General features: G+C 52.7%; 1 protein-coding gene across 5 annotated transcripts in view; it reads left to right on the forward strand.

Annotated features, from left to right (window-relative positions):
* CNTFR (ciliary neurotrophic factor receptor) overlaps positions 1 to 27,264 on the forward strand; it is a 208,983-nt gene that overhangs the window by 157,906 nt on the left and 23,813 nt on the right. For all 5 annotated transcript variants that reach the window (XM_074931791.1, XM_074931792.1, XM_074931795.1 and 2 more), the window contains one exon: positions 26,812 to 26,929. In XM_074931791.1, coding sequence (XP_074787892.1) covers positions 26,812 to 26,929 — 118 coding nt within the window. The remainder of the gene's footprint in view (positions 1 to 26,811; positions 26,930 to 27,264) is intronic.

The raw sequence follows: 27,264 nt of genomic DNA on the forward strand, positions 1-27,264 counted from the left end.
TGCCTCATTAAAATGGTTTATGATACCATCCCTAGGGTGACGGCAGCTTGTTTTTTCTCCAGGATGGTCTCCTCTGCACCAATGGGAGCCATGCGCAGCCTGCCAAGCGCAGATGCGGCTAACGGCAGGCCGTTCTTCCCTCTCCCCGCCAGCTCACAGGGTACCAGACCGGGCAGCCTGGCTGCTGGTGTTGCAAGGGATGGAGAAGGGTGCGGATTGTTTGCCAAAAGCACGTGAGCAATGACAACCTGCTGTGCCAAGCAGCAGGGGAAAATTGGTGGGGAAATTTGGTCTCTCTCTGGGATCATGAAGAGATCGAGATCAACAGTGCCTGCACAGACCTCATGCAGCAGGGACCAGCATCAGCTCCCCGGCATGGCAGTTTGTCCTAGCTGAAAGATGTGGAGGGCAAAGCAAACACAAAACCAGGGCTGGACCAGAGTCAGGTCCACAGGGGTACCTTGATGTCCTGTGTGACTGAGGTCGGATGTGTAGGGAGTGGAGATGGATGCTGCTGTACATCTGGAGGCCAGGAGATCACTCAATGTGTCCATGCCAGGAAACTGCAGGGAGGTTAGGAGCTGGATCTGAAACCTTGGTGCTGTATTTTTGTTCATGTTAGGCTACCTTGTTCTGAGCACTCTCAACCCTGGATGTTCTTCCTCTTCATAGTCTCATAGTGTGTGTGGCTTTGTGCTGAGCACACCCCAACTCAGTGCATGGTTCATGAGGAGCAGCCTTTCACGGCATGGATTGTCATGTGTCATCACAGGTGCATGTGCCCTGTCCTCTCACTCAGGGAAGAAAGCAGAGGGCTGCAAGCAGCTCTCTGCCTTTCAGCTGCTTTCTGGATGCTGTGCAAACTGTGTTGGTCCAAGCCGGTGCCTCAGGACACCAGCAGGCTGGAGCCAGGGAGTGTGACATAGGTTGTGTGTATGGTGGTCAGGCTGGGATTCATCATCTGTTGTTGTCTTTAGAGTTGACAGGGTGCCATTCACTTTTTTGGGGAATAGCTGCCTTGCTGAATCCCTGCCTCTGATGGCGGTGGACACACTGATTGCATGGCCCACAGATCCCAACACACACTTCTGCCGGAGAAGTGCCCAAGGCGGTTTGTGCTCCCAAAGCTATCCCTGCAGCAAGGCGAGAGCCCAAAGCATCAGGCACTGCACAGGCATTTGTCTGAGCACAGGGCAGAGGGTGCTGGGCAGAAAGTGCCCATGCGAGTGTCTCTGCAGGTGTTGGTCTGGGGTGTGACGCTCTGCACATGCGTACCTGTTCATCACTGCCTGCATGCTGCAGCATCCCTGCCTGTGCAGCGGTGTGGTTGCACAGCCCAGTGGGCAGCTCTGTGACTTGAAAGACAGTGTGTAACAGGTTTGAATGTGCCTTTGCAAAGAGGAGATCTTGACATGGGGGGGTCTCTGGCTGTTGTGGGCACATTTCTAATAGATTTCCTAAAGCTTAATCTTCCAGTGCCAGATTAGTCTCTGCTCTCTGCATTTGGACCACAGCAGCTCCCCCTTCCCTCTGTGACTGACTTCCCTGAGTCACCAGCCAGGTGGAGCTGGCCTCTGCTCTTTGGCCTTTGAGCTTCTTCCTTCTCTTCCTCCCTCACCCTCACCAAAACTCAGGGACCTGTACTCCAGTGCTGCACTGGGGACACAGGGCAACCTCTGCAACTTCCCATTCCCCTCCCTGCCAGGGAGAGGAGCCCCAGCTCGCTGGGATGTAGGGAAGTCACAGACTAAATGAAAAATCAAAAGGGGAAACTGAGGCACAGACTGGGGAGCAACTTCCCAAAGCCACACAACTGGGTTTAGAAACAGTGCCCTCCTTACCCTACATGGCTTCCCAACTGGGGTGTGCTGGGTTGCCCCCCCTCTCTAGCCCACCCCAAGGGAGCAGCACACTCCACTCACTCAGGGCTAGATGCCTCTGCATGGAACCGCAGAGCAGGACAGCTCACAGGCAGCCAGTCTGGAGGCATTGCCCACAGGCAACCTCCAAACATACTCCGCTTTGTACTGTGGCCTCTCATCTAGCTCTTCCTCACATCCCTCCTCCTTCTCCCATTGCTGGGTCAAGCAAGCCAGAGCTGGTTGGGCATGTCTTGCAGGCACGTGAGTTTACTTCTGCTTTCTTCTGCTCCCTGCAGCAGCTCCCAGTCTGCAGAAAAGAGGCAGAGCCACAAAGCCTGAGGACAGGGGAATTCCCCTATCTCCATTTGACCCTGCTGCACTGGACATAAGTGGCAAAATAAGTTCCAAAATCAGACCCCTACACTCCTGCAGAAGAGAGCATGGAGCAAGGTAGCTGGTCCCGTGGCCACTCCTGCTATTCACATTAATGCAAAGCAGGTGGGAAAACGCGGCTGTGTTAGGGACTGTGCAAGAGCACCTGGTTCCTCCTTGCTACAAGTGCCGGTGGTGACTCGTGGCTTTTGCAAACCAGGCTTTCCTTGCTGGAGCAGTATAATCACACCAACGATGCTCCCATTGCCTTTGGAGACTTGGGAGGGGAAACACCACTTGCTTTTTTAGCTGCCCAGGCAGCATTCGTGGGTGTGATTTTTGTCATAGCAGCGCAGGGGCTTGCTGCATCAGCCCGTGGAGGAAGCTGAGGGTTTTGTTCCGAAGTGAAAAAGAGCAGTGGGCTTTTTCAGAGGCATTAAAAAGCTCACAAAGCTGCTGTGACACATAGTCATTGCAGGCATCATTTTGTTGCATTCCCTTCTCTCGCTTCCCTGTCTCCTGGCGACTGGTAGATCAGAGCAAACCTCGGGGATGATTCTCACTTTGGGTGAGCAGTGCTGCTGCCCTGGGTTGACAATGGTGAAAAGTCTGTGCTGCCACACATCTCCAGGGCTTAATTAGGATGAAAAAAAGCAAAATTGCAGAGAGCACAGAAGATGCCTCCTGCAGGAGGGTGCTACGATGGAGACACCCCAAACTGTGAGTTTGTATTGGGACAAGCTATCCAAAAACACCACTCTGGGGCTTTCAGAGCCAAGACTGAACCAGCTCTGCCAAGTGCTGCACATATACAGCAAAGAGACAATTTTACCTCCTCGCAAGTTGTTTCTGCAATGTTATGGGTGGAGTAATTTGAGAAGGACCTTGAAACACCAGGGAAAGTAAAGGATACAAAGGGAGCAGGGGGAACTGCCCTAAGGAGAAAGACTTAACATAGTCTGCTCAGTGTCTTCGAGAGTAGCTGGAAAGATGCCCTGACTCCCGTTGGTAATTACCTCCAAGCGGAGAAGATACTGGATACTAAACCAGCGAGCAAAGCCATAACTAGAGCCAATGACTGGAAGCTGAGCACAGCCACGTTCAAATTAGAAATGAGGCTCATATTTTTAATAGAAAAAATGATTAAGCATCGGAACAAACTGCCAAAAGCAGTGGCAGCTCCTCTGTCGCTTGTTATCTGCAGAGCAAGGCTGGCTGCCTTGCTGAAAGATGATTCAGTCAAACACGAGTTATTGGGCTCAGTAGAGGGGTAACAGAGGGACGTAATGGCCTGTGCAACCCAGGAGGTCAGGTGAGATGAACTAATTTTCTCCTGTGGCCTTCAAGTCAGTGAGTTAAGGAAGGTGCATATCCCTGTCTTGCAGATTTAGCTTCGCAGTGGTTGTTCCTTTTGTTGGATAATGTGACTTCGGTGTTTGGTGCTGTGGAGCGGGGCTGTGAGGACAAACCTGCAGCATAGCAGGCTGTAGGGCATTCAGAGGATGCTGCATGTGCCTGCTTAGGATGGGGCTGAGACCATGCCCCTCATCCCCTCTATCTTCTGAGGTAACTTGCTCGTATCTGGCCTGAAAGACAGCAGGAAAGTGGAGTTTATAAAGAGCAAAATGAGGGTGGTGGGGAAGGGCAGAGCTTCCCTCGCTGGGTCTAAACTGAGTTGGTCCAACTTGTGCAGGGATGCTGTGGGACAGTGATGGGATGGGGACGATGGTGGCTTTCCAGATGTCTCAGCCAGCCATGCTCCCTGAAGCACTGAGCTGCTCTGGCCAGCACAGCTAAGTTAAGCAAGGCACTGGGGGCTGCTGTGAATGAGCACCCTGGAGCAAGGTGCATGAGCAGGGGAGGGTCATCAGCAGTCCTGCAGAGCTCAGGAGAACAGCTCCTCACCCTGCTCCATCCAGGCTCCCTGATGTGCTTCGTGTGTGCTCTGCTCTCGGACAGGAGAAGCTGAGCAGTGGCTCAGCACCAGGGTGTCTGCAAGGCACAGGGAAAGCAGAAAAGCAAAATGGACCAAAATAGGATCAGATGGCTGAGGGCTGAGAAAGGGAAGGGGGCAGGGAGACAGGGAGGAAAGACTCATATGAGACATTAGCATGAAGGAGAAGAAGCTCCCGCAGCCCTCCTCTGAAAGAGGGATTGACAGAGAGCTTTTGATGAGGAGCCGAATGGAGATAATGTGCCATCAAATGACTGAGGGGAGTGAGGGGGGAGCAGCTCCCTGCGAACCTCTGCCTCCAGTGCACAGACAGGAGCTTGGCACAGTACGCCCAGAAGCACTTACCTCCCTTAATGGTCAGGCAAAGCCTCCCAGGCCACCCCATTAGGAGCTGCCTCCCCAGGCGAGCTGACACAAAGTGCTCGTCCAGCCCAGGGAGCAGCTGTGCCACGCGGCCGGTGATACTGCCCCCAGCCCTGGTGCTCCTGGCCCCTCTGGGTGTGAGGCAGGCCCTGAAACTGCAGCAGGGCAGCACACTGGTTTGGGGTGAGATAGGGTTAGTTTGTCTCTTTTTGAAGCTGTCTGACCCCTCCAGGAGCAAAGAGAGCCATGCATCACTCAGGGGATGCCACACACCCTGCAGGTTAGGGTGATGCGTCCTTGTCTGAAGGTGCTGACATTGCAAAGGGGGAGGCAGCCCGGGGCAGGGGGAACTGGTGGTCCAGGGTAGCAAATGGGCCATGATGGGCTTGCAGCTGAGTTGCAGATGTGGGGCTTCAGTCTGGTGTTGCTCAGGGGCAAAGCAGCACCCACCATTCCGGGCTCTCCACCTGCATGCAGTGGGCATGGGTGAGCTCGTATGGGGCGGGCAGCGCAGCAGAGACGCAAGAGGAGGAGGATGCAGCCCCAGTGCAGGGCTCCTGCTGTGCAGCTTTTCCTCACGAAGGAAACTAACATAGCAGCGGCTGCTGCCAGACTCGATCCGGGGCATGTATTGGCGGGAGGAGCTGGCTCTCCTCGTGCTAGAAGGAGGCCAAGTCGTATTCACCTACTGCTCCGGCAATGCTCCCTGCTTTGCATGAAAGAGGCGCTTTGATTGCTGACATCTGTAGACAATCAGATAAGAATTAGTTATTCCTCTCGGCATAAATGGTATTTCTAATCTCATAATCCCTTAATATTGTTCTCACCAGGATGTGGCTGCTGCTAATCCCTGAGAGTTTGTTCTTGGGCAATTTTCAGGGAAGGCTGGGGGGGGTGGGGGGTGTTGGCCACCTTCCCTCCCCTTGCCCCCAGAATCCCTCCTGGATATGAAGCAGATGTGGAAGAGCTGGTCATGCAGTAGCCCCTCTTGCCAGCCAGAGGATTTTCACGCTGGGTTGGAGTGTTTGCAGAGCCCTTTCACCACTGCTGCAAAGAGCCCCCTTAGTTCTGTCTTCATTGCCGCCCCAGGTTTGCCACTTGGCTGCTTCCTGAAAGCAGGGGCTGATCCCTGAGGAACAGCCTGGAGCCTCTATTTGTGTGCTAGAGAGGTGCAGTGAGAGCAGAATCCTGCTGCGGGGCTGCCAAGGCCAAGGTCCCCAGGCAGCTGAGGGTGGTAGGTGCTTTGTAAGGACCCTGGGCTGCATTTGGCCCTAATTTTGCATCCTTCTTGGGGAGAACCACTTGGCTTGCTCCTTACCCCCTGTCCTGATGTTGATGCACTGGATACAGATGTGCCTCTCTCCAGCAACCCCCAGAGGCCTTCCGTCCTGGCCACCTTGCAGGCATGGTCAGTGTGGGAAGGGGACTAGAAACTTCTTGCCATCTACCCAGAACAGGCAGGGATTCCCATTTCTCTTGTCCCTGCTGCATCCCCTTCTGCAGCTGCACTGCGATGGCTTCACTGGCTGATACTGAACCACAACAGGGGTTTGCACACAAGGTGCCAGTGAGAGCTGGGATGAAATCCAGCCTGGGTGGTATGGTGTTCCCCTGATGCCTGCTAGCAATGTGCAGCCCACTGTGGTGCAGGGATGAAATCCTGCCCATCTCAATGCATGAGTACCAACCTAACAGGCATTCAAGTGAGACAGCCTGCAATGCAGAGGTGAGCAGAGGGGCTGGGTGTGCCAGTCTCTGCAGACACAGTTCTGTGCTTTTCCTGTATTCTGGGTTCCTTCTTTATTATGGCAGCTGTTGCATCTCCTCTATCACTTCAAGTTTTTCCCCCCAGAAAAGTTGGAGAGGCAGCATAACTGCTTCAGCCATGTACTGGGCATCTTCATCTTGGCAAGGTGAAGGTGTCAGAGGTGACTTGGTAGCAATAAATTTCCAACAAGTCTGTATGTGTTCATGAGGCTTAGAGAGCCACATGCTTGTACAACATACCCATGGCATGGCATGCGGCAGGGCAGAGGTTGCAGGAGAAGGCTGCTTCACTTGGGAAGCATGCCCATCACTGTCCCCTCTGTGCACCGCTCCCAGCATCCTACCTGCCAGGGTACCAGCATCCCTCCCCTCTGCCATGCTGAAACCTGTCTGTCATTACCTTGCAGCCCCAAGTGCTTTGTTACTATAGCTACGTTTTTCCATGCAGGGAGAGCTCAGATCTCTGCCGAGTTCAGGTCTCCCTCTCATTTCTGCATGGCTGAGAGGGCTTAGCCTTGAGGCCAGGCATTGCAGACTGTGCTGCAGGGATGCTGTGGTCACAAGACTCAGGACACAGCAGTGTAGTGGTGCTACTCGTCCAGGAGACCCTTAATATCTTGCAAACACCAAAACTGCAAAGTCCCTGGGAAGAGAGGAGTGGATGGTTTTTGCTTGTAATGAGCCAGCATAATGCCATGGTGCGTTTCCCTCCTGTTCTGTGAAGGCTGAGAACTGGAGAAGGAGCTAGCAGGTACATCCACTGGGAGATGGCAGTTTTCAGATTCCTAAGGGTTTTGCCCAGAAAGGGGAAAGGAATGGGTTTTGCTATTCACTGGCAACTTCGGAAAAATGCCCTGGAAGCCAGAGCCAGCTGAAAATTTTTGATAAATTGGGAAGTTAGAGAATTAAGCTCTTGGATTCAAGATTTTCCTCATTTTATATTTGTTTGATGAAGTTTTTAATTAAATTGGAGGGAGCTCCAATAGGAAAAGTCCTGGAAAGTCAAACTTTCATTTAAAATCACCAGAAGCAAAAAACCTGCTGTTTTTGTTGTGTTTCAGTTGAATGTGAACAAGCTGCAAAGCAGCCACAAATGTGTGAAACCCTTTGGCATGGCCAGATCCCTGGTGTTTACCAGAGTGAGATGCTGGGAGAACAGTTTGCTCTGTCCCCAGTTGGGCGGCCCCTTGGCTGCAAACAAGCACTGCCTGCAGCTGTGACTGCCCCAGCTGGGGAAGGGATGGGTCCCAGGGCTGTGGGTGAGTGAGCAAACTCCGTCCTGGGCAGCCTGGGGCTGATGTGGGTGCAGAGCTGCCACGGCAGAATAAGGGTTTACTAAGTCATGAGACACGAGGGGTGGGGAGATGGGTAAATGTCTCCCCTGGCACTGGGACAACATACCTCTGCCCCTTCTCATGCAAGGATGCTGCTCTTCCCACTCCCTGAGTTCTCCCTCTCAGCAAGACCACCATCCCACTTCCCAGAATTTGGCCTTGTCCTGCCAAAACACATGCCAGCTTGGCCTGGGGGACAGCTTCAGCCCCAAGCTGTGCCAGCATACTGAAAGATGCCATAGGGCATCATATCTGCAGCGGGACCACAATGGCAGCATCCCCTGGACTCTGACATCCAGAAGTGGATTGCATCTGTGTTATCTCCGTCCCCATGGACAGCCCAGTCCCTATCTATTAAAGCTTGTTTGAACCAGCCCTTTTTCTCCTCAGGGCCGGGATAGCATCTCTACACACAGCCGAATGCCCTCCTGGCTCTACGGTAATCATCCAGAGCTGCACCGGGAAAAGCGGATAATTAAATTCTAGCCCTCACTTCTCCCCCAGCAAGTGATGCAGCGAGATGGCAGTCCTGCAGAGACTTTATTCAGGACAGGGGGCAGAAATTTCAGTCTTGATTTTCCCTGTAGCAGCTGCCGGTATGTGGCACTCCCCCCATCCAGCTATGCCTCGCTGGCTTATCATTTCCAATCCTATCAGAAACAAAACTGCTGCTGCTTAATGCTTCATTACAGGCTGTTATGTGTCTCCTGCACTGCCCAAGAGAGCAGCAAGGAGGGCTCTGACTCTATTTAATAACTGTTTCATGGTTCCTAATTGACAGATAAAAATGCTACTAACTCAGTTTCATCGAACATAATCCATGGGCAGGAGCAGCAGTGCCCTTCTGGAGCCCGGACAGCAGCATGAGTTTTGATCCATTATTTTGACATGGGAAATCCGTAACACACCAGTCTGCCATTGTGATGATGGGTTTACACCTCACTTTTTCCTTTGTTGGTTTTGGCTTTTAAAACCTTGGGGGAAGCCATTGGGGAGGGGTTTGCGGAAGGATAGCTGCAGCAGTCAGAGGAAGTGAGATGGTGGCTGGTGGTTCATTTTGGGGGGCCATTCCCACAGGGGTCTGCAGCACCCCAGCACGGTGCTCTGCAGAAAGGGTTGGCTTTGCAGCACATCCCCATGGAGCTCTGTCTCTGGTCACCTCGGAGCCATGCCTCACACTGGCAGGTCCCCAGCCCAGGACTGCCCCTGTGTCTGTCAGGCTGACAGGTACACTTGTACCTGGGAAAGATCCACCAGGCCTTTTAGCTCTGGTAGGAACTGTACCCGTACTTGCTCAGATGAAACAGGAAAGGATTATTCTTGTAAATTTGGAGATGTCAGGAAACCAGGGTGTTTCTTTGTGCCCTGTGCAGTTAGCAAGATCTCATCAGCACCTGGGGGCTTCCATTGCCCTTTTTTGCTAGTGACCAAGTGACCCAGATTTCTTCCATGCTCCACGCTGAGAAACGCCAGACAGACAAACCCCTGCTCTCCCCAGGGATGCACATGCAATCACACAGCCAAAAATGCAGGGCCAGGATGGGCAAATAGTAACGCGGAGTGTTGCAGAGGTGGGATTCAAAAGACACGTGCTAGACCTGAAACATGTTATTCAATGCAAACACCTGGGTATTTGTTTTATCAGTTCCCACCTGGGGCTGGCACTTAAAAAGAGTCTTTGGAAATGATATTTTTTAAAGGGCTTTCTCCTCCCATCACAGTGGCTGGAAACTTAAATACCATCTGGGAGTCCTATGGAGATTTGTCACCACTACAGGGGTTGAATTGCACCTGAGGTAGAAGCAGAGTCATTCCCAGGTAGTGCTGGCAGAGATGGAGTTGCAAAGGAGAATTGTTGAGGGCCCATAGCTCTGTGCAGAGCGAAGAAAATCTGACCGTGGCTGAAGGCATCCTGGGAGGATGAGAGGTTATTAGTAGTGAGTGCTTCAGGGATAACATGGAAGATATTGATTTAAATAAAAATCACCATAACAGCAGCTCTAACAGGACCCTGTGGGTCACTTGGAGGAGAATCAGAGGCAGAAGAGCTCCAGTGCTGACACACTTGGAATGTTTCCTAGCTGAAAATACCATGCTGGAGAGAGCCAGGACTGCTGCCCATGCTCCTGAGTGGACCAGGAGCAGGGACAGGGACAGGGATGCAGGCAGTATGTCAGGGCATGTGGCACACACTGGGATGCCTAAAGAGCATCGCTGCAGCGAGGCTAGAGGCTTGACCTGTCATGACCCGCAAGGGCACGGTGGACCATTTTCAGTGCTGCCGGGAGCTGCGGTGCTGGGAGATGGGTATCCGTGATCTCAGCCAGTCACAGAGCTGCAATGGAGGTCAGATTCCCATGGCGTGAGTCAGCTGCATTCTTCCCCAGGGTCAGTGAACTGTGCTGTGCTGCACTGTGCTTCGGCAGCCTCAGCTGTCTCCAGCCTTGACTCTTGTGGTGATTAACTGTGCTGAGGATGCTCAGTTTGGGTGGACAAAGCAAAAGGCTAAGAGGCTCCAGCCATCTGGGGACAGCTTCAGCTGCTTGTCCATGGGAAAGGAGAAGAGCGATTTATTGGCCACCCTTCATACCAAGAATGCTTTTATCAATGGGGTGTGAAGGGGTGATAAAATGCTACCAGGTATCTCCATAGACAGTTAATCCATTGCTATGGATTTGTTGTTAGGAAATCTGGCAGACCCATACAGTTCCTTGTAGCTGGCTGTAACTCTTGTGCCATGATACAGCCACCTGCATGCTCTCATCATGATATGGAGCCATGTCATGCCATGCTATCAGCAAATAGAGACTTGATGCAAGATAATAGCCAAGCTGTCAAGATAAAATGAGTCTCAGCCTGTAGCAGAAGGGTTTCTCCACTCCAGGGATTTTTCTACTTGAAGTGGGAATCAAGCGTTTTGCAGAGGAAACCTCCCATGCCCTTCAGCTTTCCCATCCAATATGGTGGGCAGGCCATCTGCTGGACCTGCAGCACAGACAGCATGGGCTGCACCAAGACCTCTATCACTGAATCCCTTCCTGCTCAAGGGAATTTAAACCACCTGGAGCAGCTCCCTGTGTGAGGACAGAGCTTCCCTGGGGCCAGCTCACAGCCTGGTACTTGCATTGAGCAGCGTGTGTCGAGTGCAAGGCTCAATCCAGCTCATTCATGCATTGGAGTAAGTGAATGGTGATACCAGTTCAGCCCAGATCCTGCCCACTGGGTTGTCTCGGGAGCGTTACAGACCTGATCAGCATCACCTGCTGAGGACAAGAGAAGATGGGCAAACCCACCTGCTTGGTATAGCTGCTTGGAGTGGACAGATGCCAGGAGCGGTGGCTGGAGGCTCCCCAGTGTTTTGTGGGGAGTTTTCCATGGTGCCACAATCTCTGCTTGCACCCAGACTCTGCGTAGAAACAGTCATTCAGGTTTAATGTCCCTGTAAATTACATGTGTGGGGTTTTTTTCCAAAACAACCTGATCTTGCAGGTGTGGAGCTCCCACTGCAGTGCTGCTGGTGCTTCGCAATTCTCCAGCAGCACCCCAGTGCTCCGCAGCCCCCTCGAGCTGCTCATTTCAACATGGAAAACCCAAAATGGGGCAAAAACAACAGATGCTGCACAAACAGCCAAAATCCAGCTGTCTGGGGCTGCACAAGCCCTGCTGTCAGTGAATCCCAGCCAGCGGTACTATGAGCCTGGTGTCAGGCAGCATCCACAGCAGAAATAAGGATATTTCCAGCACTCTTAACATTTTACAATGCTGGGATACTCTCCAGCCAAATCACTTGGGTTCAGATTTCCACTAACCCACCTCATTTCCGTATTTGTTTTAATCTCTCAGCAAAAATGAAACCATCGGCTGCTTTGACCAGCTCCTTGACTGGAATTAAATGACTAACTCCTAATCGCTGGTGGTCCTGAGCTGGCTTGTCCCAGAAAGAGGGAAATAGAGTAAAATTGTAACCAAGGAGCTGCAGCCAAACAAATAGCCTTGTCCCCGAGCACTGCAAGGTGACTGACCCCAATAGCCACGGCGATGTGGGATGCAAGGGAGACGTGGGGGACTGCTGCTGCCTGCGTTGCTGCATGGCCCCTGCCAGGGTGCTGCCCTGAATGAATTGCTCTTTGAAGGGCAGCAGAACTGCCAGGAAAGCAATCAGCCCTGATTTAAAGACTTCCAGTGGCAGGGAACCTACTGAAGCCTTTGGCAAGCTCTTCCAGGGCTTAATTACCTGTGTGTCAAAAACGTTTACCATTTTACTTGGTTGAACCTGCGCAGCTTTGGCTTCATCCGCTTGGGTTCATCCACACCACTGAGCCACAGCATGCCCACCCTGGTCAACAAAGGCATTTTTGGTGGGCATTGTGTTTGCAGAGTTAGCGGGCTTTCTAGCACAAATGCATTGGCTACCCTCCCTGTATAGCCATGAAAGCACTGCAGACAGTTGTGTACCCCATGTAGAGGAAAGACTGGATTTGCCTTCCCCAGGTGCCTGTCTGTCCCCACTGAGCACAGCAAGGACAGACTTCTTAGCCTGGCCATCTCCCTTCCAGGTGGTTAAAGATAGATAAAGGTGACCCTGAGAGCATCAGTCCAGCCCTTCGGAGAGGTGAATCCATCCAGCTCTCCATGGCCTTCCTGCAAAGCCTCTCTTCCCAGGTTTAGCTCCCATCAGTCTGTGCTCTGATCCCACTGGCATCCCTCCCTACTCAGGGCTTGGCAGGACAGGATTTGCCCTGAATACCTCCATCACGGGGAGAAAGGCACCCTGGAGGGGATCACAGGATTGATCAAGCACAAGCCTGTGGATGTTTGAGCAGAAACAGGTTCTGGGACAAAGTGGTCAATGTGGGGGCATTTTGTTAAAGCTTCATGGGAAAAGGACTGTGCAGCAGCAGGCAGCTGCAGGCAGGTCCCAGTGGTTGCCCAGGCATGACCCCCATGGGAACACCATTAGATTCCCCCCTGTATAACACCATCAGCACTAACACCTCTGGATTACAAGCAATGCAGGGTCTCTAACAGCCTCATTATCCCAACAGCCGCCCAGCAGCTGCTCCAGCACTGGACACAGCCTTGCCCCTATGCATCAGTGCACACAAGCTGAGCCTGGGACTCAAGTTTTTTAAATCTTGCCCTGTTTCATGCCTTGAGAGGCATCCCACATCTTGGGAGGCTTTTGGCTCTGCTGGGGCCATCTTGGGTATAAACCTCCAGCTCAGGCAGAGCCTTCCTCTTGTCACCAGCTCTTTGGGATTTCAAGTAGCTTACCTTACCAAGATCTATTGGTAGAGTTACTTTTAATAGCATGTACGTGATGTGGAGTAGGATATACCACTATGGCTCTGGTTGGCACATTATAAATCTCAGCGAAAAAAGAATGCAAAGGGCCAGGAGGGTGGGGGGTGAAAAAAAGCAGAAGGAAGAGACCATTTTCCCAGAGCCCAAAGCAGGCAAGGGTGGGGAGCGAGAAAGGCAGGGTCATATGGCTCGCTGGGGCAGAGTGTGCAGTTGTTTATACTGGAAATGAGTTTCTGTTTATTGCAAGCTATGGTGGGGAGACCACAAATTGAACGTAAAACAAAATGGGAAGGGTGTGGGGAAAGTCAGGGGAGGGGGAGCGGGTGCCTTTGACAAACTCCAGAAGTCACGTCCAGTAATAAATCAAGCCAGGATCCGTCCTGGGTTACAGGACCCAGAACATCTGCTTGGGCTGTGGGGAAGCTGGGCGGGCAAGAAGGCCTCTCCCAGCCCTGCCTGGGGCCGGACGGGGGGCCAGGGGCTTGGGCAGCTCAGCCACCCATGGATGCTGACGATGGTTCACGTGCAGGCAGGGGTGGACTGAGCACACGTGGGGAGACACACGCAGGGCCAAGGGATTTAGCAGGCACCCTCAGTCAGCCTCTCCATCCTCAGTGGTCATACCTTGGCTGCTCTCTACCTCCATTTCCTTGTCTGTAAGGTGGCACAGGTGCTCTTCTCCCATTTATCACTTCTCCCAAACTTCGCAGCAAATACCACATGGGAAGGCAACTTCTACAGTGTCTCAAAGCTGGGGCATGGCACAGGTGCTACCGGACAGGGAAATTCCCTGCCCTCTCCTAGGGCAGCAGGAATTAGTGTGTTAATGGGGCTGCTGGTGAAATGAGAGACAAATCTCTCGATAACCCCACTGGGGCCAGCATCACATCCATTTTTTGTACAGGCTTTGAAGGTATTAAGTGCTAAGGATTTTGGTTTGACATCTGAATCCAGCTGCATTGTTGTGAGAAGCCGTTGCAGATTATTGCTCTAGACCAACCTTTCATACATAATCTATTGCTGTGGGTTTAGTGCTTCAGAAGGGGTGATGGACGTTTGTTTTGCAGATTTAAGCATTCCCCTCCTCTTTTTCCTTTTCTTTTCCTCTTTCCTGGAAAATGGATCCTATTAACTGCTGCAGATGCCAATGTATTTGCAACCCATTCGGCTCACAAGGAGGACTGCATTCAAGCTATAAACTTCCTCAAGGGTTTAAGTAAAGCATCAGGATGGGGAGGAGAAACAAAGACCATGCATCTGCCCTCCAGGTCCTTGCCCAGTTCTTGCTTTTCCAGACCATATTAGTGCAGAAAGCAGGGGAGACAGCCACCGAGATGCTTATGTGAGGTATGACCTCAAAAGTCATTTGCATTTCATTATGCTGGGCCATGGCTGAGCTGCTCTGCCATAATGCTGTGGGTGCTGCTATGGGAACTGCTCTCTGAAAATGCCCCTGAACAGCTTTCTGTGCATGGGGCAAGTACCAAACTGTGTCTCCACTGTCTCCCTGTTGCAGACAAACCCCAAATCCTCCCACACTGGATCCTGGGAAGGTTCACCCCATGTCACTGCTGGAAAGGTCAGAAACCGTTAGCATCACAGCACTTCTCCACTTACTCTAGGCATGCTGCCTTCCTTCCTGTGCTGCTGGTGGCACATATGCCATGGGACAGACCTAGCTGCGTTGGCATTAATCCAGCCAGAGCTGCTTTCTCTGCTCCAGGAGTGGATGGCAAGGGTAAAACCAGAGTGCCCTGCCCTGTCTGTTTCTTCCTGGCACATCCTTGTAGCTCTTATCCACAGCCGAGGCCCCAGTCTCAGACCTCTGACCTCATCTTAGAAGGATGCTGATCCATCAGCATGCATTGAGGGGAGAATTGTCCCTGTTGCAGGAAGTGTTTGCAGTGTATGCAGCAGCAGTGTTCTCCCAGTCCATGATGGTAGTGGGGCTTATGTGAGCCAGGACACCACAACATCCTTCTGCTGCTGACAATGTCTGGACCACGGGGCTTACTCTTCTCCTGTAATTTTCTGTGCAACGCTTCAGAGACTGCAACAAAATCCTTCAGTGACTTTAATAACATTTCCCTCCAAAGCTCTAGGGTATTTCCCCTGCCCTGGCCCTGTGAAGACACGCTTCAGGTCTGCTGAAATCCTATCAAATACCTCCTTGAAATCACCTGGAGCCCCTATGATGGTTTATTGAGAGTCCAGGATTGTTTGACCTTGGAGGGGGTGAGAAAGGCAGGAGAAGAAAGAGCAGCCCTGGGCTTCCCTGCCAAACTCTTTGATCCTGTGCTGAGCCTCTTGCAGAGAAAACAACCCAGCTAGGAATCAGTCTCAGCCCATCGGTGGGGTATCTGGGCACTGTGTCCTCCTCTCCGCTCTGTCCCAGATCTCTTGAGGGTCTCCTGCTGTGCTGAGCAGTGCCACTGCATGTGCAATGCAATACTTCCCCCAAAAAAGCAGCAGTGCCTTGATCACCTGTGCACAGTACCCATCCTGGCATCCTGCCCCCCTCGCTCTGCCCAGAAGAGATTTGGGGACCTCCTGGTGGCAGCTCAGTCCCCAGCTCTGGTGCTTGGCACTTGCAAGGGGGTTGCCCACCTCAGGTGAGCTCTGTGCTGGGGGTTCCTGCCAGCCCTTAGGAGATAATTAAAATATTTATAACAATATTTTTAATAACTGCTTGTTAATTGTTCCTTGTTGGCAGTAAATCAGAGGATGTGTGAGAAGCCACTGTCCTCCATGAGTAGGGACAGGCTGTGCTGAGCATCTAGGTTATCGCTGCCGGGGCAGGGCCAGCAATGATGCCACTCTCACCACTGATCTGGTGCCGATGCACTCAGGAAAAGTGCGTTAGCTTCTGGGGGTTTCGTTGTTAAAAGGCCATCGATAAATTACAGGGAGTCCAGAGGAAAATTGATTAAAGGATTAGAAGGTAGCGTATGACCTAAGGGGGAGATTAAGGGAATTTAGTGAGGTGTTCACTGCAGAGTGAAACTGGGGGAAGCAGGGAGGGAAGAAAATGAAAACAACCTTGCAGAGATTTTACAGGTAATGATTAGAGCAGGTGAAGTCGCTGTGAGTCGGTTTGTGCTTCACGCTTCCTTTTGCAAATTGTGGGCTCTCATGTGGGTGGGAGGGGCTCCCCAAGCTCCTGTTTGAGCTGCCCTGGCCGTGTACACCAGGACCATCCTATGGGGTTTGCTATCTGCCACTGGTGGGTATTTAAGCATAAGACAGGATTTGAGGAAGATGAGCATCATTTTCATAAAGCAAAGAGCCTTTTTTTTTTTTAGCTCCATTTCTTTACAGGTGGGCTGAATATGGGACCTGCCTTGAAGTTGACTGAATTAAGGATGCAGCTATTACTTCCAAAGGGAGTGAAGTCTGGGGTTATGTGACTTACATTATCCCAAGGATCTCATTGCCCTGAGACAAGAATGAGGTCAGGATCTCATTCAGACCCGAAGAAAAAAAAAGATATTCGTAAAGAGAGCAGCGGTGTTGAGCAGTGTGTTAGCTGAGCTGGTATCCCAGCCCACCCCTTCTAGAAATGACATGCTCCTCTGGGTTTCGTTCCCTTGAAGGATACCATTTGCGTGACCTGTGGAGAGTGATGCTCTGAACTTGGGCTCCCCCCTCCTTTCACCCCATGGCACCAGCAGCACAGGGGAGGATTTAGGCTTGAGCTGGTCACCCTCCTACTGTTGGTGACATGCCTGACTGGTACTTTCTCAAAGCCAGAGAATGAGCAGCTAAGGAGTGGTGTGGAGACCTCATTTCCTGGGACAAATTAAGCATCTTCCTTGATGCATGTCATTAATGGGCTAGCAGCATCCCTGAGCAGCCTGAACAGCACCACCAGACAGATCCACTTCCTGGGGTGTCTGTCTCAGCCCCATCCCCATTAGAGTCCAGTGCTTTGATTTTCCAGGGTATATTATGCAGAAGGATATGTGGGATGGGGAAAGTGGCTTCACTAGACACACCAAGGAGGCTGGCTGCTGCTGCAGGGACTTGCACAGATTCCTGCTGGGAACAACAAGGAAAAAAGCCATATGAGGCTCCTTCTGGTCCTGTGTCAGCTCGCTACAGCCAACTCTGGCATCTTTCAGGGAAACTCTGGCTCCAGCTGAGCTGTTTTTGCAAGTTCCCTGCAGTTGCTTTCCCAACAGGACTGCACAAATGATGCAAAGCTGGGCAAGGCCACTAGCATTGTGGGGTCAAGAGCTCTTGCACACGAAGGTCTACATGGTCTCAGGGGCTGAGACAGGCACAGGCTGCAGCTGAGCCACGTGTAGCATCCCACCAGGAGAGCAGTGGTTCAGGGTAGAAGGGCAGGCCTGAGGATGTGAGTGCTGAATCTACCTGAGCCAACCCAGATGCAATCTGGATGGCCAAACACAGGGTTGGCTCAAGGGTGAGACAATGGCTCTACTGCCTGTGCAGACACCCGGTGCACAGCAGGGTACCTGCACATAGGTGCCCACTTTCAGGTCCCCTGTTCCAACTGAATCCAAGGTGGAGCAGCCAGTGTAGGCTGGAGGGTACGGAGGGGGATGGGAGCACAGGCTGCAGCATTTCCTCTAGTAAAAACACGGGAGAAGAGTGGAGCGGGTAATTTTCCATAAATGCTGGAGGAAAGGAGCTTTTCCTGCAAAAACCAGTGCCAGTGCAAGAAGAAAGTGGATAGAACTGTGGTTACTAACTGCTCCTATCAGCTCCTCCTGCCTGGGCAGAAGAAAAGCCCGAAAATATCCCTTTCTCATTCAGAGAGTCAGAAATCTCTTACTTATTCCTCTCCATTCCCTGTGGAGTGAGAGACCCCTCTGCCAGCAGGTACCCCCCTCACCAAGATCACGCAGAGAGCAGCGTGGGGAAGAGCGGAGCAAAGAAGGAGATGTATCCAGGCTGCATCTCAAGAGGGATGAAGAGAGAAGAGGCATTTTTGGAGAGCTGCTGGCTGTTCAAGGCAGCCCACACTCCCCCACTGGGAGTGATAGCTGGTAATATTCGTGGCTAGCTTGTTGCTCAGTACATGACAAAGTGCTTGTAGCTTCCCTCTGGAGGCTCCTCCTGGATAAATATACAATTTCCAGGAGTTCTGGTGGGACAGCTTTGCCGAGGATACACGGCTGCTGATGGTCGCAGTTGTGTCTGATTGCACCTGGTATTTTCCCTGTCTTCTCCATCTGGAGAGGCTGGGAGCACAGATTGCTTTCTTGCAGCCTTTAAATAAGGTGATGGAGGGGGCAGGGGCATTGCATGGTATAGATTGTCACAGGGATTTGTGCCTGGAGCTGGGAAAAGAGGGAGGAGAGGATGTTGAGATCTCTCTTCAAGACCTGCTGGCATGGAGGCAGGGGGCTGCCGTGGCACAGACCCTTGGGCTCCCCAGTACCTGCTGGGGAGCCCTTAGGAGCACCCTGCATGCCCCCTGCCCTCCTGCACAGCAGGCAGAGATGTTCCCTCTCTCTTGATGGCAACTGTTCCAGCTGATCTCCTGGAGATTTCCAGGGCTCTGCACAGATTTGGGCTCCAGGGCTGTGTGTTGCTCACAGCTGGTGTGGGCTGAGATGGAGCACAGGAGAAAACAACACTTCAGAGCAGTTTTGGGCTGCTCTGAAGTTTTTTATCAAGAGGTACCTAAGGGAGGCAGCTACTCCTCTCTGGAGATCAGGGCTGTGATGTGCTCCCATGTGTAGCAACCACAAGCTCCTTGTGGTGAAGAGGAGCTGCTAGGGGACCTGTGTGGGTGCTAGGAAGCATTTTCCTCCTGTATTGCCTTGGCACAGTGCATCCATCCCTGTGTTGAGGAGAAGGGTCCCCTGGAAGCAGAAGCTATTCTGGCAGGAACTGGAAAATCCCATGCAATTCATGCCCCATATCCTTCCTGGCCATTTTATAAGGAATAGGTACAGCATTGGGGTGGGAGCTGCGGGGGCATCAAGCTTTCCTCCCCAAACCCCAATGGTGAAAAGCCCCATGGCTGTGCTGAGAAAGTGGAGAGCACATCAGCCCCCTGCTCTCCACAGGGGCTGCAGCCCCTTCATCCCGAGCTGGGCACAGCAGCCTGGCACCTCGGGATGCCCCAGCCCCAAGCTGCAGGCAGGGACATGCTCTACCTCCTCGCAGCCTCCCTTGGCTCTGTTCGCCAGCACCTTCCCCTGGGAGCTGCACAGTCCCTCACCCCACACTGCTCTTCAGGTCTCCAGGAGCTGGATGGAGGCCCAGTACGCTCAATCCCAGAGCAGCCGGTAACAAGGTTTGGTCATTACTGCCCGGGGCTATGTGCGAACCAGTGACCTGGCTCTGAAATGGTTTATGTTACATGCAAATCCCCTCGCAGAGGTGTTGGGGGAGGAAAGCTGGCCTTGCCGTGAACTCCCCAGGCTGGAGAGCAAACCCCATCGCTGCAAAGGGTTTCCCGGGCCCGGCACACTCACCGTGCTGCCACATCCTGCCTTTCTGGAGTACGCCTCCCGCGTGTGCCGCACCGAGCACCGGTGAGCCCCGGCCTTGCTCGAGGCCTGGCTGTGCTACCGTTATACACAAAACAATAATCAGCTGCCGTAACAAGGATGCAGAGTAGCTGAGCTGGCTTCCCTGCTGTTGTGCCGGCTCCAAGTAGAAACAGCTGCATTTGGTTTGGTTAAATGTTTTATTTACTCCCAATTATCCAACAGATAACAGATTTGCTTTCTTTTGTTCAATATTTAATACTGTTTCAGAGCAAATCCAGTCTTTGGTTTCAATGGAGAACAGGAGAGTTAGGAGGGACTTTCTGCTTCGCCTCCCAAGCGAAGGCTGGAGGTACCCAGCATCCTTGTTGCACATCAGTCCCTGAGGCATCCAGCCCAGCATCCCAGCCCGTGTGGATTTGGGGTGCTGGTGTGCTGTGTGGGATCTCCAAGGACCTGTATGTGCATTAGCCCAGGACAGCAACGCTGCCCAGCACTGACGCTTCTGGAGGGAGTTGGCTCTGCAGCTGGGAGCAAGGGGGACTGTCATGGGTGCGGGATGCCTGATGGCTTCACCTGCCCAAAACACCTCCCCGCAGCATTCCACACCTTCGGAGCATCTCCGGAGAGGGTGGCCATGCTAGCCAGCCATGCTTCCCCATGCCGTGGTGACTGGACCTCCTCTCTTGCTCTTTCCTATCACTGCTTAACCAGGCTTGCTTGATAATTTTTTGAAGGCTTGAGAGCTGTCAGGTTTGAAGAGCACCTCTGCTGTGCTGCAAATAGCATGGCTTCGTGCAGTGCAGGATGAAGCAAACTCAGGTGAGCCTGTTTGTTAGCACACTGTCCTGCTGCGAGGCAGCTTTTATGGCTAGGAGCTTGCACTGAGATTTGGGCTTAAAGCGGGGCTCTGAGCAATCTTCTCTATATGAGTAATTCCTCACCCAAAAATTTACAGCACTGCCTCTTGACACACGCGCTGAATTTTCTGCAAGGGAAATGAGAAAATCCATAGCTTGGTTTACGAGCCCCAATCAGTGTAAAACAGGGCCTTTTAGAAATTTATCTTTTGCTGAGTCCACCTTTTTCTCCGGCACCTTCTGGGGAATAAATTCTTGCTCTTTGAGGCTAGGAAACTGGCTCCTAGATGGCAGCAGGGCCAGGGGACTTTGCTTACAGCCACAGGTGTCCTTGGTCCATTTCAGGAGTTCGTGGGAAGATGCTGCAGCATGAGAGTGTCAGGGCTGGGCTAGGTGCTGTCTGAATGTGGGCATCTCTGGTGTTCAGCTGGGATGGCTCACACTCCAGAGGGATACGTCTTCAGTGTCTAATTTTAAGGTGGAGGAATGTCCCCCTGAAAATGTCCCTTTCTGAGGCTGGCTGGCTTGGACTGACTGGGAGACACCTAAACCCTGTCTCCATCACTTGCCCAGGTCACCCAGGAGGTCAGTGAGGGATGAGCGTATCTCACCCTGTGGCCCTGCACCCCTGGGCTCCTTAACTCTCTCTTACATTAATTTTGTTGCATTAATTTAAAAACAAACAACTTGCAGTGGTTATGAACATGATATTCCCAGAGCACAGAATTGCGATGCAGGGGAGTATCACCTGCCTCTGTACTGCCCCACCTCTGTCCTCTGCACCCTTCCTCATCCTTGCCCTCATCCAAGAACAGCCTGAACAAGGAGTTATAGAGCAAAATTGGAACGTCGCCTTCCTCCCTTCCTCCAGCAACAAAACACAGCCGCATCCCTGCATTTGGGATGGTGGGAGAGACTGTCCCTAGCCACAGCCATGCTGCACTCCAGCACAGGTGGTGCAAAGCAGGTGGATGCTCCCCCAATTTGCTGGGCAGTAGAAATATGATTTATTCATTGTTGTTTTCTTTGTTGTTTCCTACCAGTCTGCTGTACACAGGCAATTTTAGAAAAGCAGCGTTTGATAAATAATACATCATGCTTGCAGCCAGCGTGTGCATGACAAAAGCATCTGCCTAGGTGTCTGTGCAGGCATACTGGTTGTGTTGCTCTTGTGCACATGTGCCCATGTGCTCGGGGCTGGCCTCTCACTCCCGGGTGGGTCCCTGTTGTGCCTTCCAGCCTGTACAGCTTTTCCCTTGGTCACTTGGGTGCCTTTTTCTTATTGGCACATACCCACTGCCTGCAAGGTCATGGATGTGGTGTGAAAAAGTCAGGGGGTGAGGATGTGGAGGGCATGTTAGGCGCAGGCAAGAGATGAGGCAGTGATCCTGCCATGGGCACTGTGGAGAGTCAGGGATGTGAACAGTGGGAGTCGGGCAGCAGAGCAGCATCAGTGCCGGAGTTGTGCCCCAGTGCAGGACAGCATGGGGGTCCTGCCCATGCACAGGCAGGCAGTGTCACAACTATGGCTCTAGTACAAGCACATCCTGCTGTCATGGACCCTGGAAGCTTTGCTGGCCCGAGACTAGGATGATGAGTTATGCAGGTGACCCCACAAGCATGCTGTAGGATCGGTATCTCCCAGCAGCCTGGCACCTGAACGTGCCTCGAGTGCACCAGAAGAAATACCTCCTACAGTAGTGTTTGAGAGGTCTCTTAAAACTTTTATTGGTACTATTTTTTGTATCTTTCCACCTGTGGAGCAAGGCATCTTTAGTACGTTCAGCCCTCAGCAGGATAGGAAAATTATAACTGATCCATTTCAGAAACCTCTAAAAATGACCTAAAATAACTTTCCTATATATAAAAATGCCATGATTTTAATGTCCATTATCTCATGACCTAGCAGGGCTAGGAAAAGCTATTGTAGATCATTTTTAGTGGTTTCTAAAATGGATTGGTCACACTTTTCCCCTGCACAGTGGGACTCAGGGTACAAGGACAACTGGGCTTTAGAGATGGGGAGGGAGACAAAAATTTGTGTCTGGGCTGATTCGTCTAGAACTGTTTCATCCTCCACTACCACTTGTGCTCTCCTCAGCTGAGCAGAGATGCTGGAGCTGGTTAAGTGACAGCTATTTCCAACAAGCTGGAGAGACAGTGGTTAAATGGATGCAAAGCCTGGAGCACCAGGAGGAAAGCCAGCCCCGTCCCTGCCACCAGTCTTCTGTAGAGTCTGCAGAGACAATGACCCTGGCTTTCAATGCCTGTCACAGCCATGAATTTTGCTGGAGCATCTCACAGCTTGCGAGCAGTTTGCCCACGTGGGCTGTACCCAGCTCTGGTGCAGCCTTTCATCCCCTCACTCTGAGCTTTTACAGCAAAGCTGGTTGCAGCCCGAGCTGCTGGGAAGCCACCATGGCCAGGCATTAAACATGCCGGGTTTGCAGAGAGGACATCAGCAGAGCGCGTGGAAGAAGTGGCTTCCTGCCATGCGAGAGGTTAATAGACAGATTAGAGAGGGCAGGCGCTGTTTGCTGCGAAAGGAAAGGAGCTCTGCTTTTACAGAGTTCAGCAGCTCCATGAGGCGACGGGGAAGTAAATATTTGCCAGGATTAGGGAGGCTGCGTGCAGGAGTCCAGGGAGAGTGCCCGTGCAGAGGCAACGTGTTGCTCAGGCTGTTTTTGGCATCGGGCAAGGGCTGAGAGCTGGACATCAGCCGGAGGAGGATGGAGGAGATTGGAGCGGGACACCCCGCGCCCAGAGGCACTGCCCAAAGCCTCAGGGCAGGAAAAGCCTTTAATGCTCCCTTGATGGCTTTGTTTTCCTACGCTGCTTTTCTTGCTCTCTCCATCGGCCCGACTGGCTGGCCCACCTCCAAAGACAGCATTACGGAGCGCCAGATCGATTGGAGCCTGCAATTTTATTTGCTGTCTTTAAGAGCCTTTGATGGGCAGGATGAGCTGTGCAGGCGAGCACCTTTCCTGGGAGAGGAGGGGAGAGGAATAGGGTTGCAAGCCACCATCTCCCATAGGGAGGTGGGGTTCCTGCCACCAGCTTGGAGGCACTGTGGCAGGGTGGACAAAGACAGCCCTCCCAATGCACCAGGGCAGCTGAGAAGGGGCTTGCAGCCCTCTCCTTTGTGGTCATGGTCATCCGCATGGTGTCATGCTCACAGCCCCAAGTGAGACATCACTCTGGTCCTGCACTCTCCCATGGGGTGAACTTTCTGCCCATCAAGGTGGAAAGTGGGGCAGTTACATGACATCCCCCTCCCAAAACACCTGTGGCTCTGGGACTGACAGCTCTTTGGAGAGATGGAGGTGGCAGGAGTGTCCCCATGAGACTGCTTGTCCCTGCCCAGAAAGAGAGGGACAGGCTCTTCTTCCACCTCTGGCTTGCTAAAAGGCACCAGAGGATGAAAGGAGGAGGATGCTGCGTGCACAGAGACTAGGGGCTGCATTTGGGGCCTCAGTCTTGGAGCAGAGGACAGGATCTTCAAGACATTCAAGGTTGTGAAAATGGGCCATCTCTAAAGGCTCCTTCAGAGTGGGGATGGAAGTGGGGGGCAGTTTGAGCAGCCTTCCTTCTCCCAGCAAAGCAAACCTGGAGGCACAAGCCCCCCCCCCCCCCCCCCCAGCCTCCTCAGTGGAGGAATTAGCACAGATCACCAAGAGCTGGATCCGGCATGGAGACAACAGAGATAAATTATCCTCAGATGGACTAATTTCAGCTCAGTAGTGGTGCAGCATCTGGGGCCGTTCGGGTAGTGCAGAGCCTCTTCATCGGGCAGGGACCGTGCAGGACTTCAGGGATGCTCGCCAAAGCCTTGGCTGCCTCTACCCGGCTGGCTTCTGGTGTCTTGCAGGACAGCTGAGCACAAGCAGCCAGTGGGCAAGAGGCCCACTGCTGCATCCCCAGCATCCTCCCCCAGCCTGCAATATTTCCCGCCCCCAGCCCGGTTTGCCGGGTGCCAGGAGGGTGCTGTTGGCTCACACTGCCACCACGCGGTCGCTCGGACCCCAAAGTCTGTCCCTAAATCCCCTGCACCCCTTCAACCCCTTCGAAACACCTCCCGGGAGCCCCCAACCCCCTTTCTCTCCATTGCCCCCTGTAAAGGGTGAGGCTGCCCTGCATTTGCTCCTGCCTTACCCCGGGGTGGCTGTGGGGCAGGGAAGGGGTTAAGGAGCCAGCGAGGAGGAGGAGGATGGAGCTGTAGCAGGGATCAGGCCCTTGTCTCTGGCCTTGCGATTAGCCACTCTGTTTTGCTGCGGAGGGTCTGCTTGAATAATTTAGCTGGGAGGCTCATTAACCAGGCTCTGGCCTTCGTCTGCTGGCTGAAGGCTGAAATTGCCATTAGGAGGAACACGCGTTGTGGACCAGCACAGCTTCCCCTCCCTGCTGGCCCCCTCTCTCCCTCTCCCTCTCCCTCTCCCTCCCCTTCTCACTCTCCCTCTCCCAGAATCTTCTTGCTCCCCACTGTCTGACTCCACTGCCCTTGTCTCTCTTATTATATGCTTGCTCCATCTCAAACCCTGCCTCAGGGGGACCAGTGTGCATGCAAGTCCTGTGCCTCAGTTTTCCCTCTGTAGACATCAGTAGGGTGCTGCAGCTGGAGCTCATGGCACACACACACACACACACACACCCCCCCCCAAAAGCTTTCTGAGCAAAACCCGTCATTATTTTCTGACCACGGGCTCTGCTGTACAATGTTGAGCCAGGATCCCGGCAGTCCACCCTGGCAGTCTGTGCTCACAGCAAACCAGATGGGTTGGCCCATTATGGTCCTGCTTTGGTCCTAGATATATTCCTGAGTGTGTTAACACTAGTGAGGCCTGGGCTGAGCCTGAGTGGGGCTGAGGAGACCTCCAGCAGCTCTGCAGGGCTGTGTGTCACCTGGGGAATTCGCACAGACGTGGCTGCAGGGATGTTCCATTTTGCATTGATGTCTTGAGGCTTTGGCATCCTCCTGGTGCTGCTGGCTCACTGATGCAACGAGGACACCCTTAGCTGACTCTCTGCATCCTTTATGTCTCTGGCACAGCATGCAGAGGGGTGTTAGGTTGGTGCACAGCTTCCCTGCACCAGCATCAGTGTGGGCTGCTCCCTAGCAAGATACAGTGCATGCACAGTGCTGTGGGACTGATGATTTGCCCTTGCAGCCCTCTCAGGAAGGAGTTTCCCAGCCTGGGGGTGTTCCCTGAACTCTTGCATCACTTTGTCCTTGTTTGCATCTCATTTTTGGTAATGTAAGGCATCTGCCTCAGCTGCAGGGAGGGGAGCAGTTAGCTGTGTGGTGGGGAGCGCTGCCGGGACCATGGTGGGATGGTGAGCAGTGGTGTTTGTGCTGAGGCTGACAGGTTTGTTTCAAAATCTCTGCTTGGAGAGAAGAGTGTGTCCTGAGACATCCCAGGTGGATGCATGGGGACAAGGGCTAACAAAGGAAGGGAAAAAGGGACCTCTACAGGTTTAGACAGTCTCTCCAAAGGAAGCCTGGTGCACATCCAGCCCAGAGAGTGTATTTTATAGCAATGTACTATGCCAAGGTGCTGCAGTTAGAGCCAAACTCTCCTCTTAGCAATGCAATAGTCCAGGAAGCGGAGCTGACTTCAGTGTCAGTTCAGAAGAGATTTTCACCAACGTACAAGGGCAAAATTTATCAGCTGAAAGGTATCACATCTCATCGTCCCACACACACCAGCCCTTGGCATTTTGCAGAGTCTTCTGTGGCTCTGACTGTGCTCCTGCAAAGAGCGCAGAGTGCACATTATGTCCAGGAAAGCCGAGCACAGTGTGAACACTTGGTTGGGTTTAAAATCCTATTCTGGCTCTAACCTCTAGGACTGACTGATGAGGCCAGAGGAAGGCTGTTCCCTGATGCATGGTCTCATCCTGTCTCCAGTTGCCTGTGTCTCTTGGGAGGCAGGTCCCTGGGATGGAATCCTCTGCCCCACTGCTGAAGGTGTTAACTCTGCCAGTCGTCCTGCAAAGCTGAATTTTCTCTGCTGGTTTCAGGTTTTCCTCCTTATCTTGCCATAAGCAGTCCTTGTTCCTCCATTTGAGGACCTCTGGTCTTTTGGATGATCATCCCTCAACAAGTTTATCACTCCCCAGGGACATGGCAGAGAAAGCCATGAGTGCTGTAGCTTAATGGGGTCAAGAGAGCAGCACCTCCTCCTCATCAGTGATGTCTCTGTCACAGCCTTGAAGACAATTTCCCCTGGTACCTGCCAACCTCCTCTGCCACTCCATCTCTCATTAGAGTCAGTGACCTGCCAGGGGAGGAGGTGAGCTGCTGTGCACAGACCAGTCCAAAGCAAGGTCTCATGAGGGACCTCAGCAGCAAACATGGGACAAAAGGTCCCCAGGTGCTTTGAGCAGATGATAAACACAGCCCAGGCTCCCCGTGCAAACTGTGTCCCTTCCCAAGCTGGCAGTAGCTGAGCATGGAGGGACATCCCCTTGTTCAGGACCTGCTGATAACCCCACCTCAATGGGTAATTGCTCTTTCTCTTTCCCTGGCAGCCCCCCCGAAGGAGCCATTGCTGATGTGCCGGTCTAACAACTACCCGAAGGGTTTCTACTGCAGCTGGCACCTTCCCACTCCCACCTACATCCCCAACTCCTTCAACATCTCCGTCATGTAAGTGCCTGGGAAGGAAGGGTGCAGTGGAGTGAGTTTTTGTCCCTGCAGCCTGGAGCAGGCCTCAAGTAGTGCCATGAAGTCTTGGGGCAGTCAGTCTGACCTGTGCTGAGTGTATGGGATTGGTGTCCCAAAAATGGGCCTGGTGAAGGATGTTCCAGGGACATCCAAACTGGATGCTTGGCACTGGGGCTTTGTCCCAAGAAAGTTCCCATTTCCCCAGAGGGGACCACAAAAGTCTCAAGCTCCCAGGTCCCCTTTCCATGCCTCCCAAGTCTATCTTCTCTGCACCACTTTTCCACATGGAGGTTTTGCCGGCTGTTTTTCAGCATGTT

The sequence above is a fragment of the Athene noctua genome, chromosome Z (assembly GCF_965140245.1).
Source record: "Athene noctua chromosome Z, bAthNoc1.hap1.1, whole genome shotgun sequence".
Classification (NCBI taxonomy): domain Eukaryota; kingdom Metazoa; phylum Chordata; class Aves; order Strigiformes; family Strigidae; genus Athene; species Athene noctua.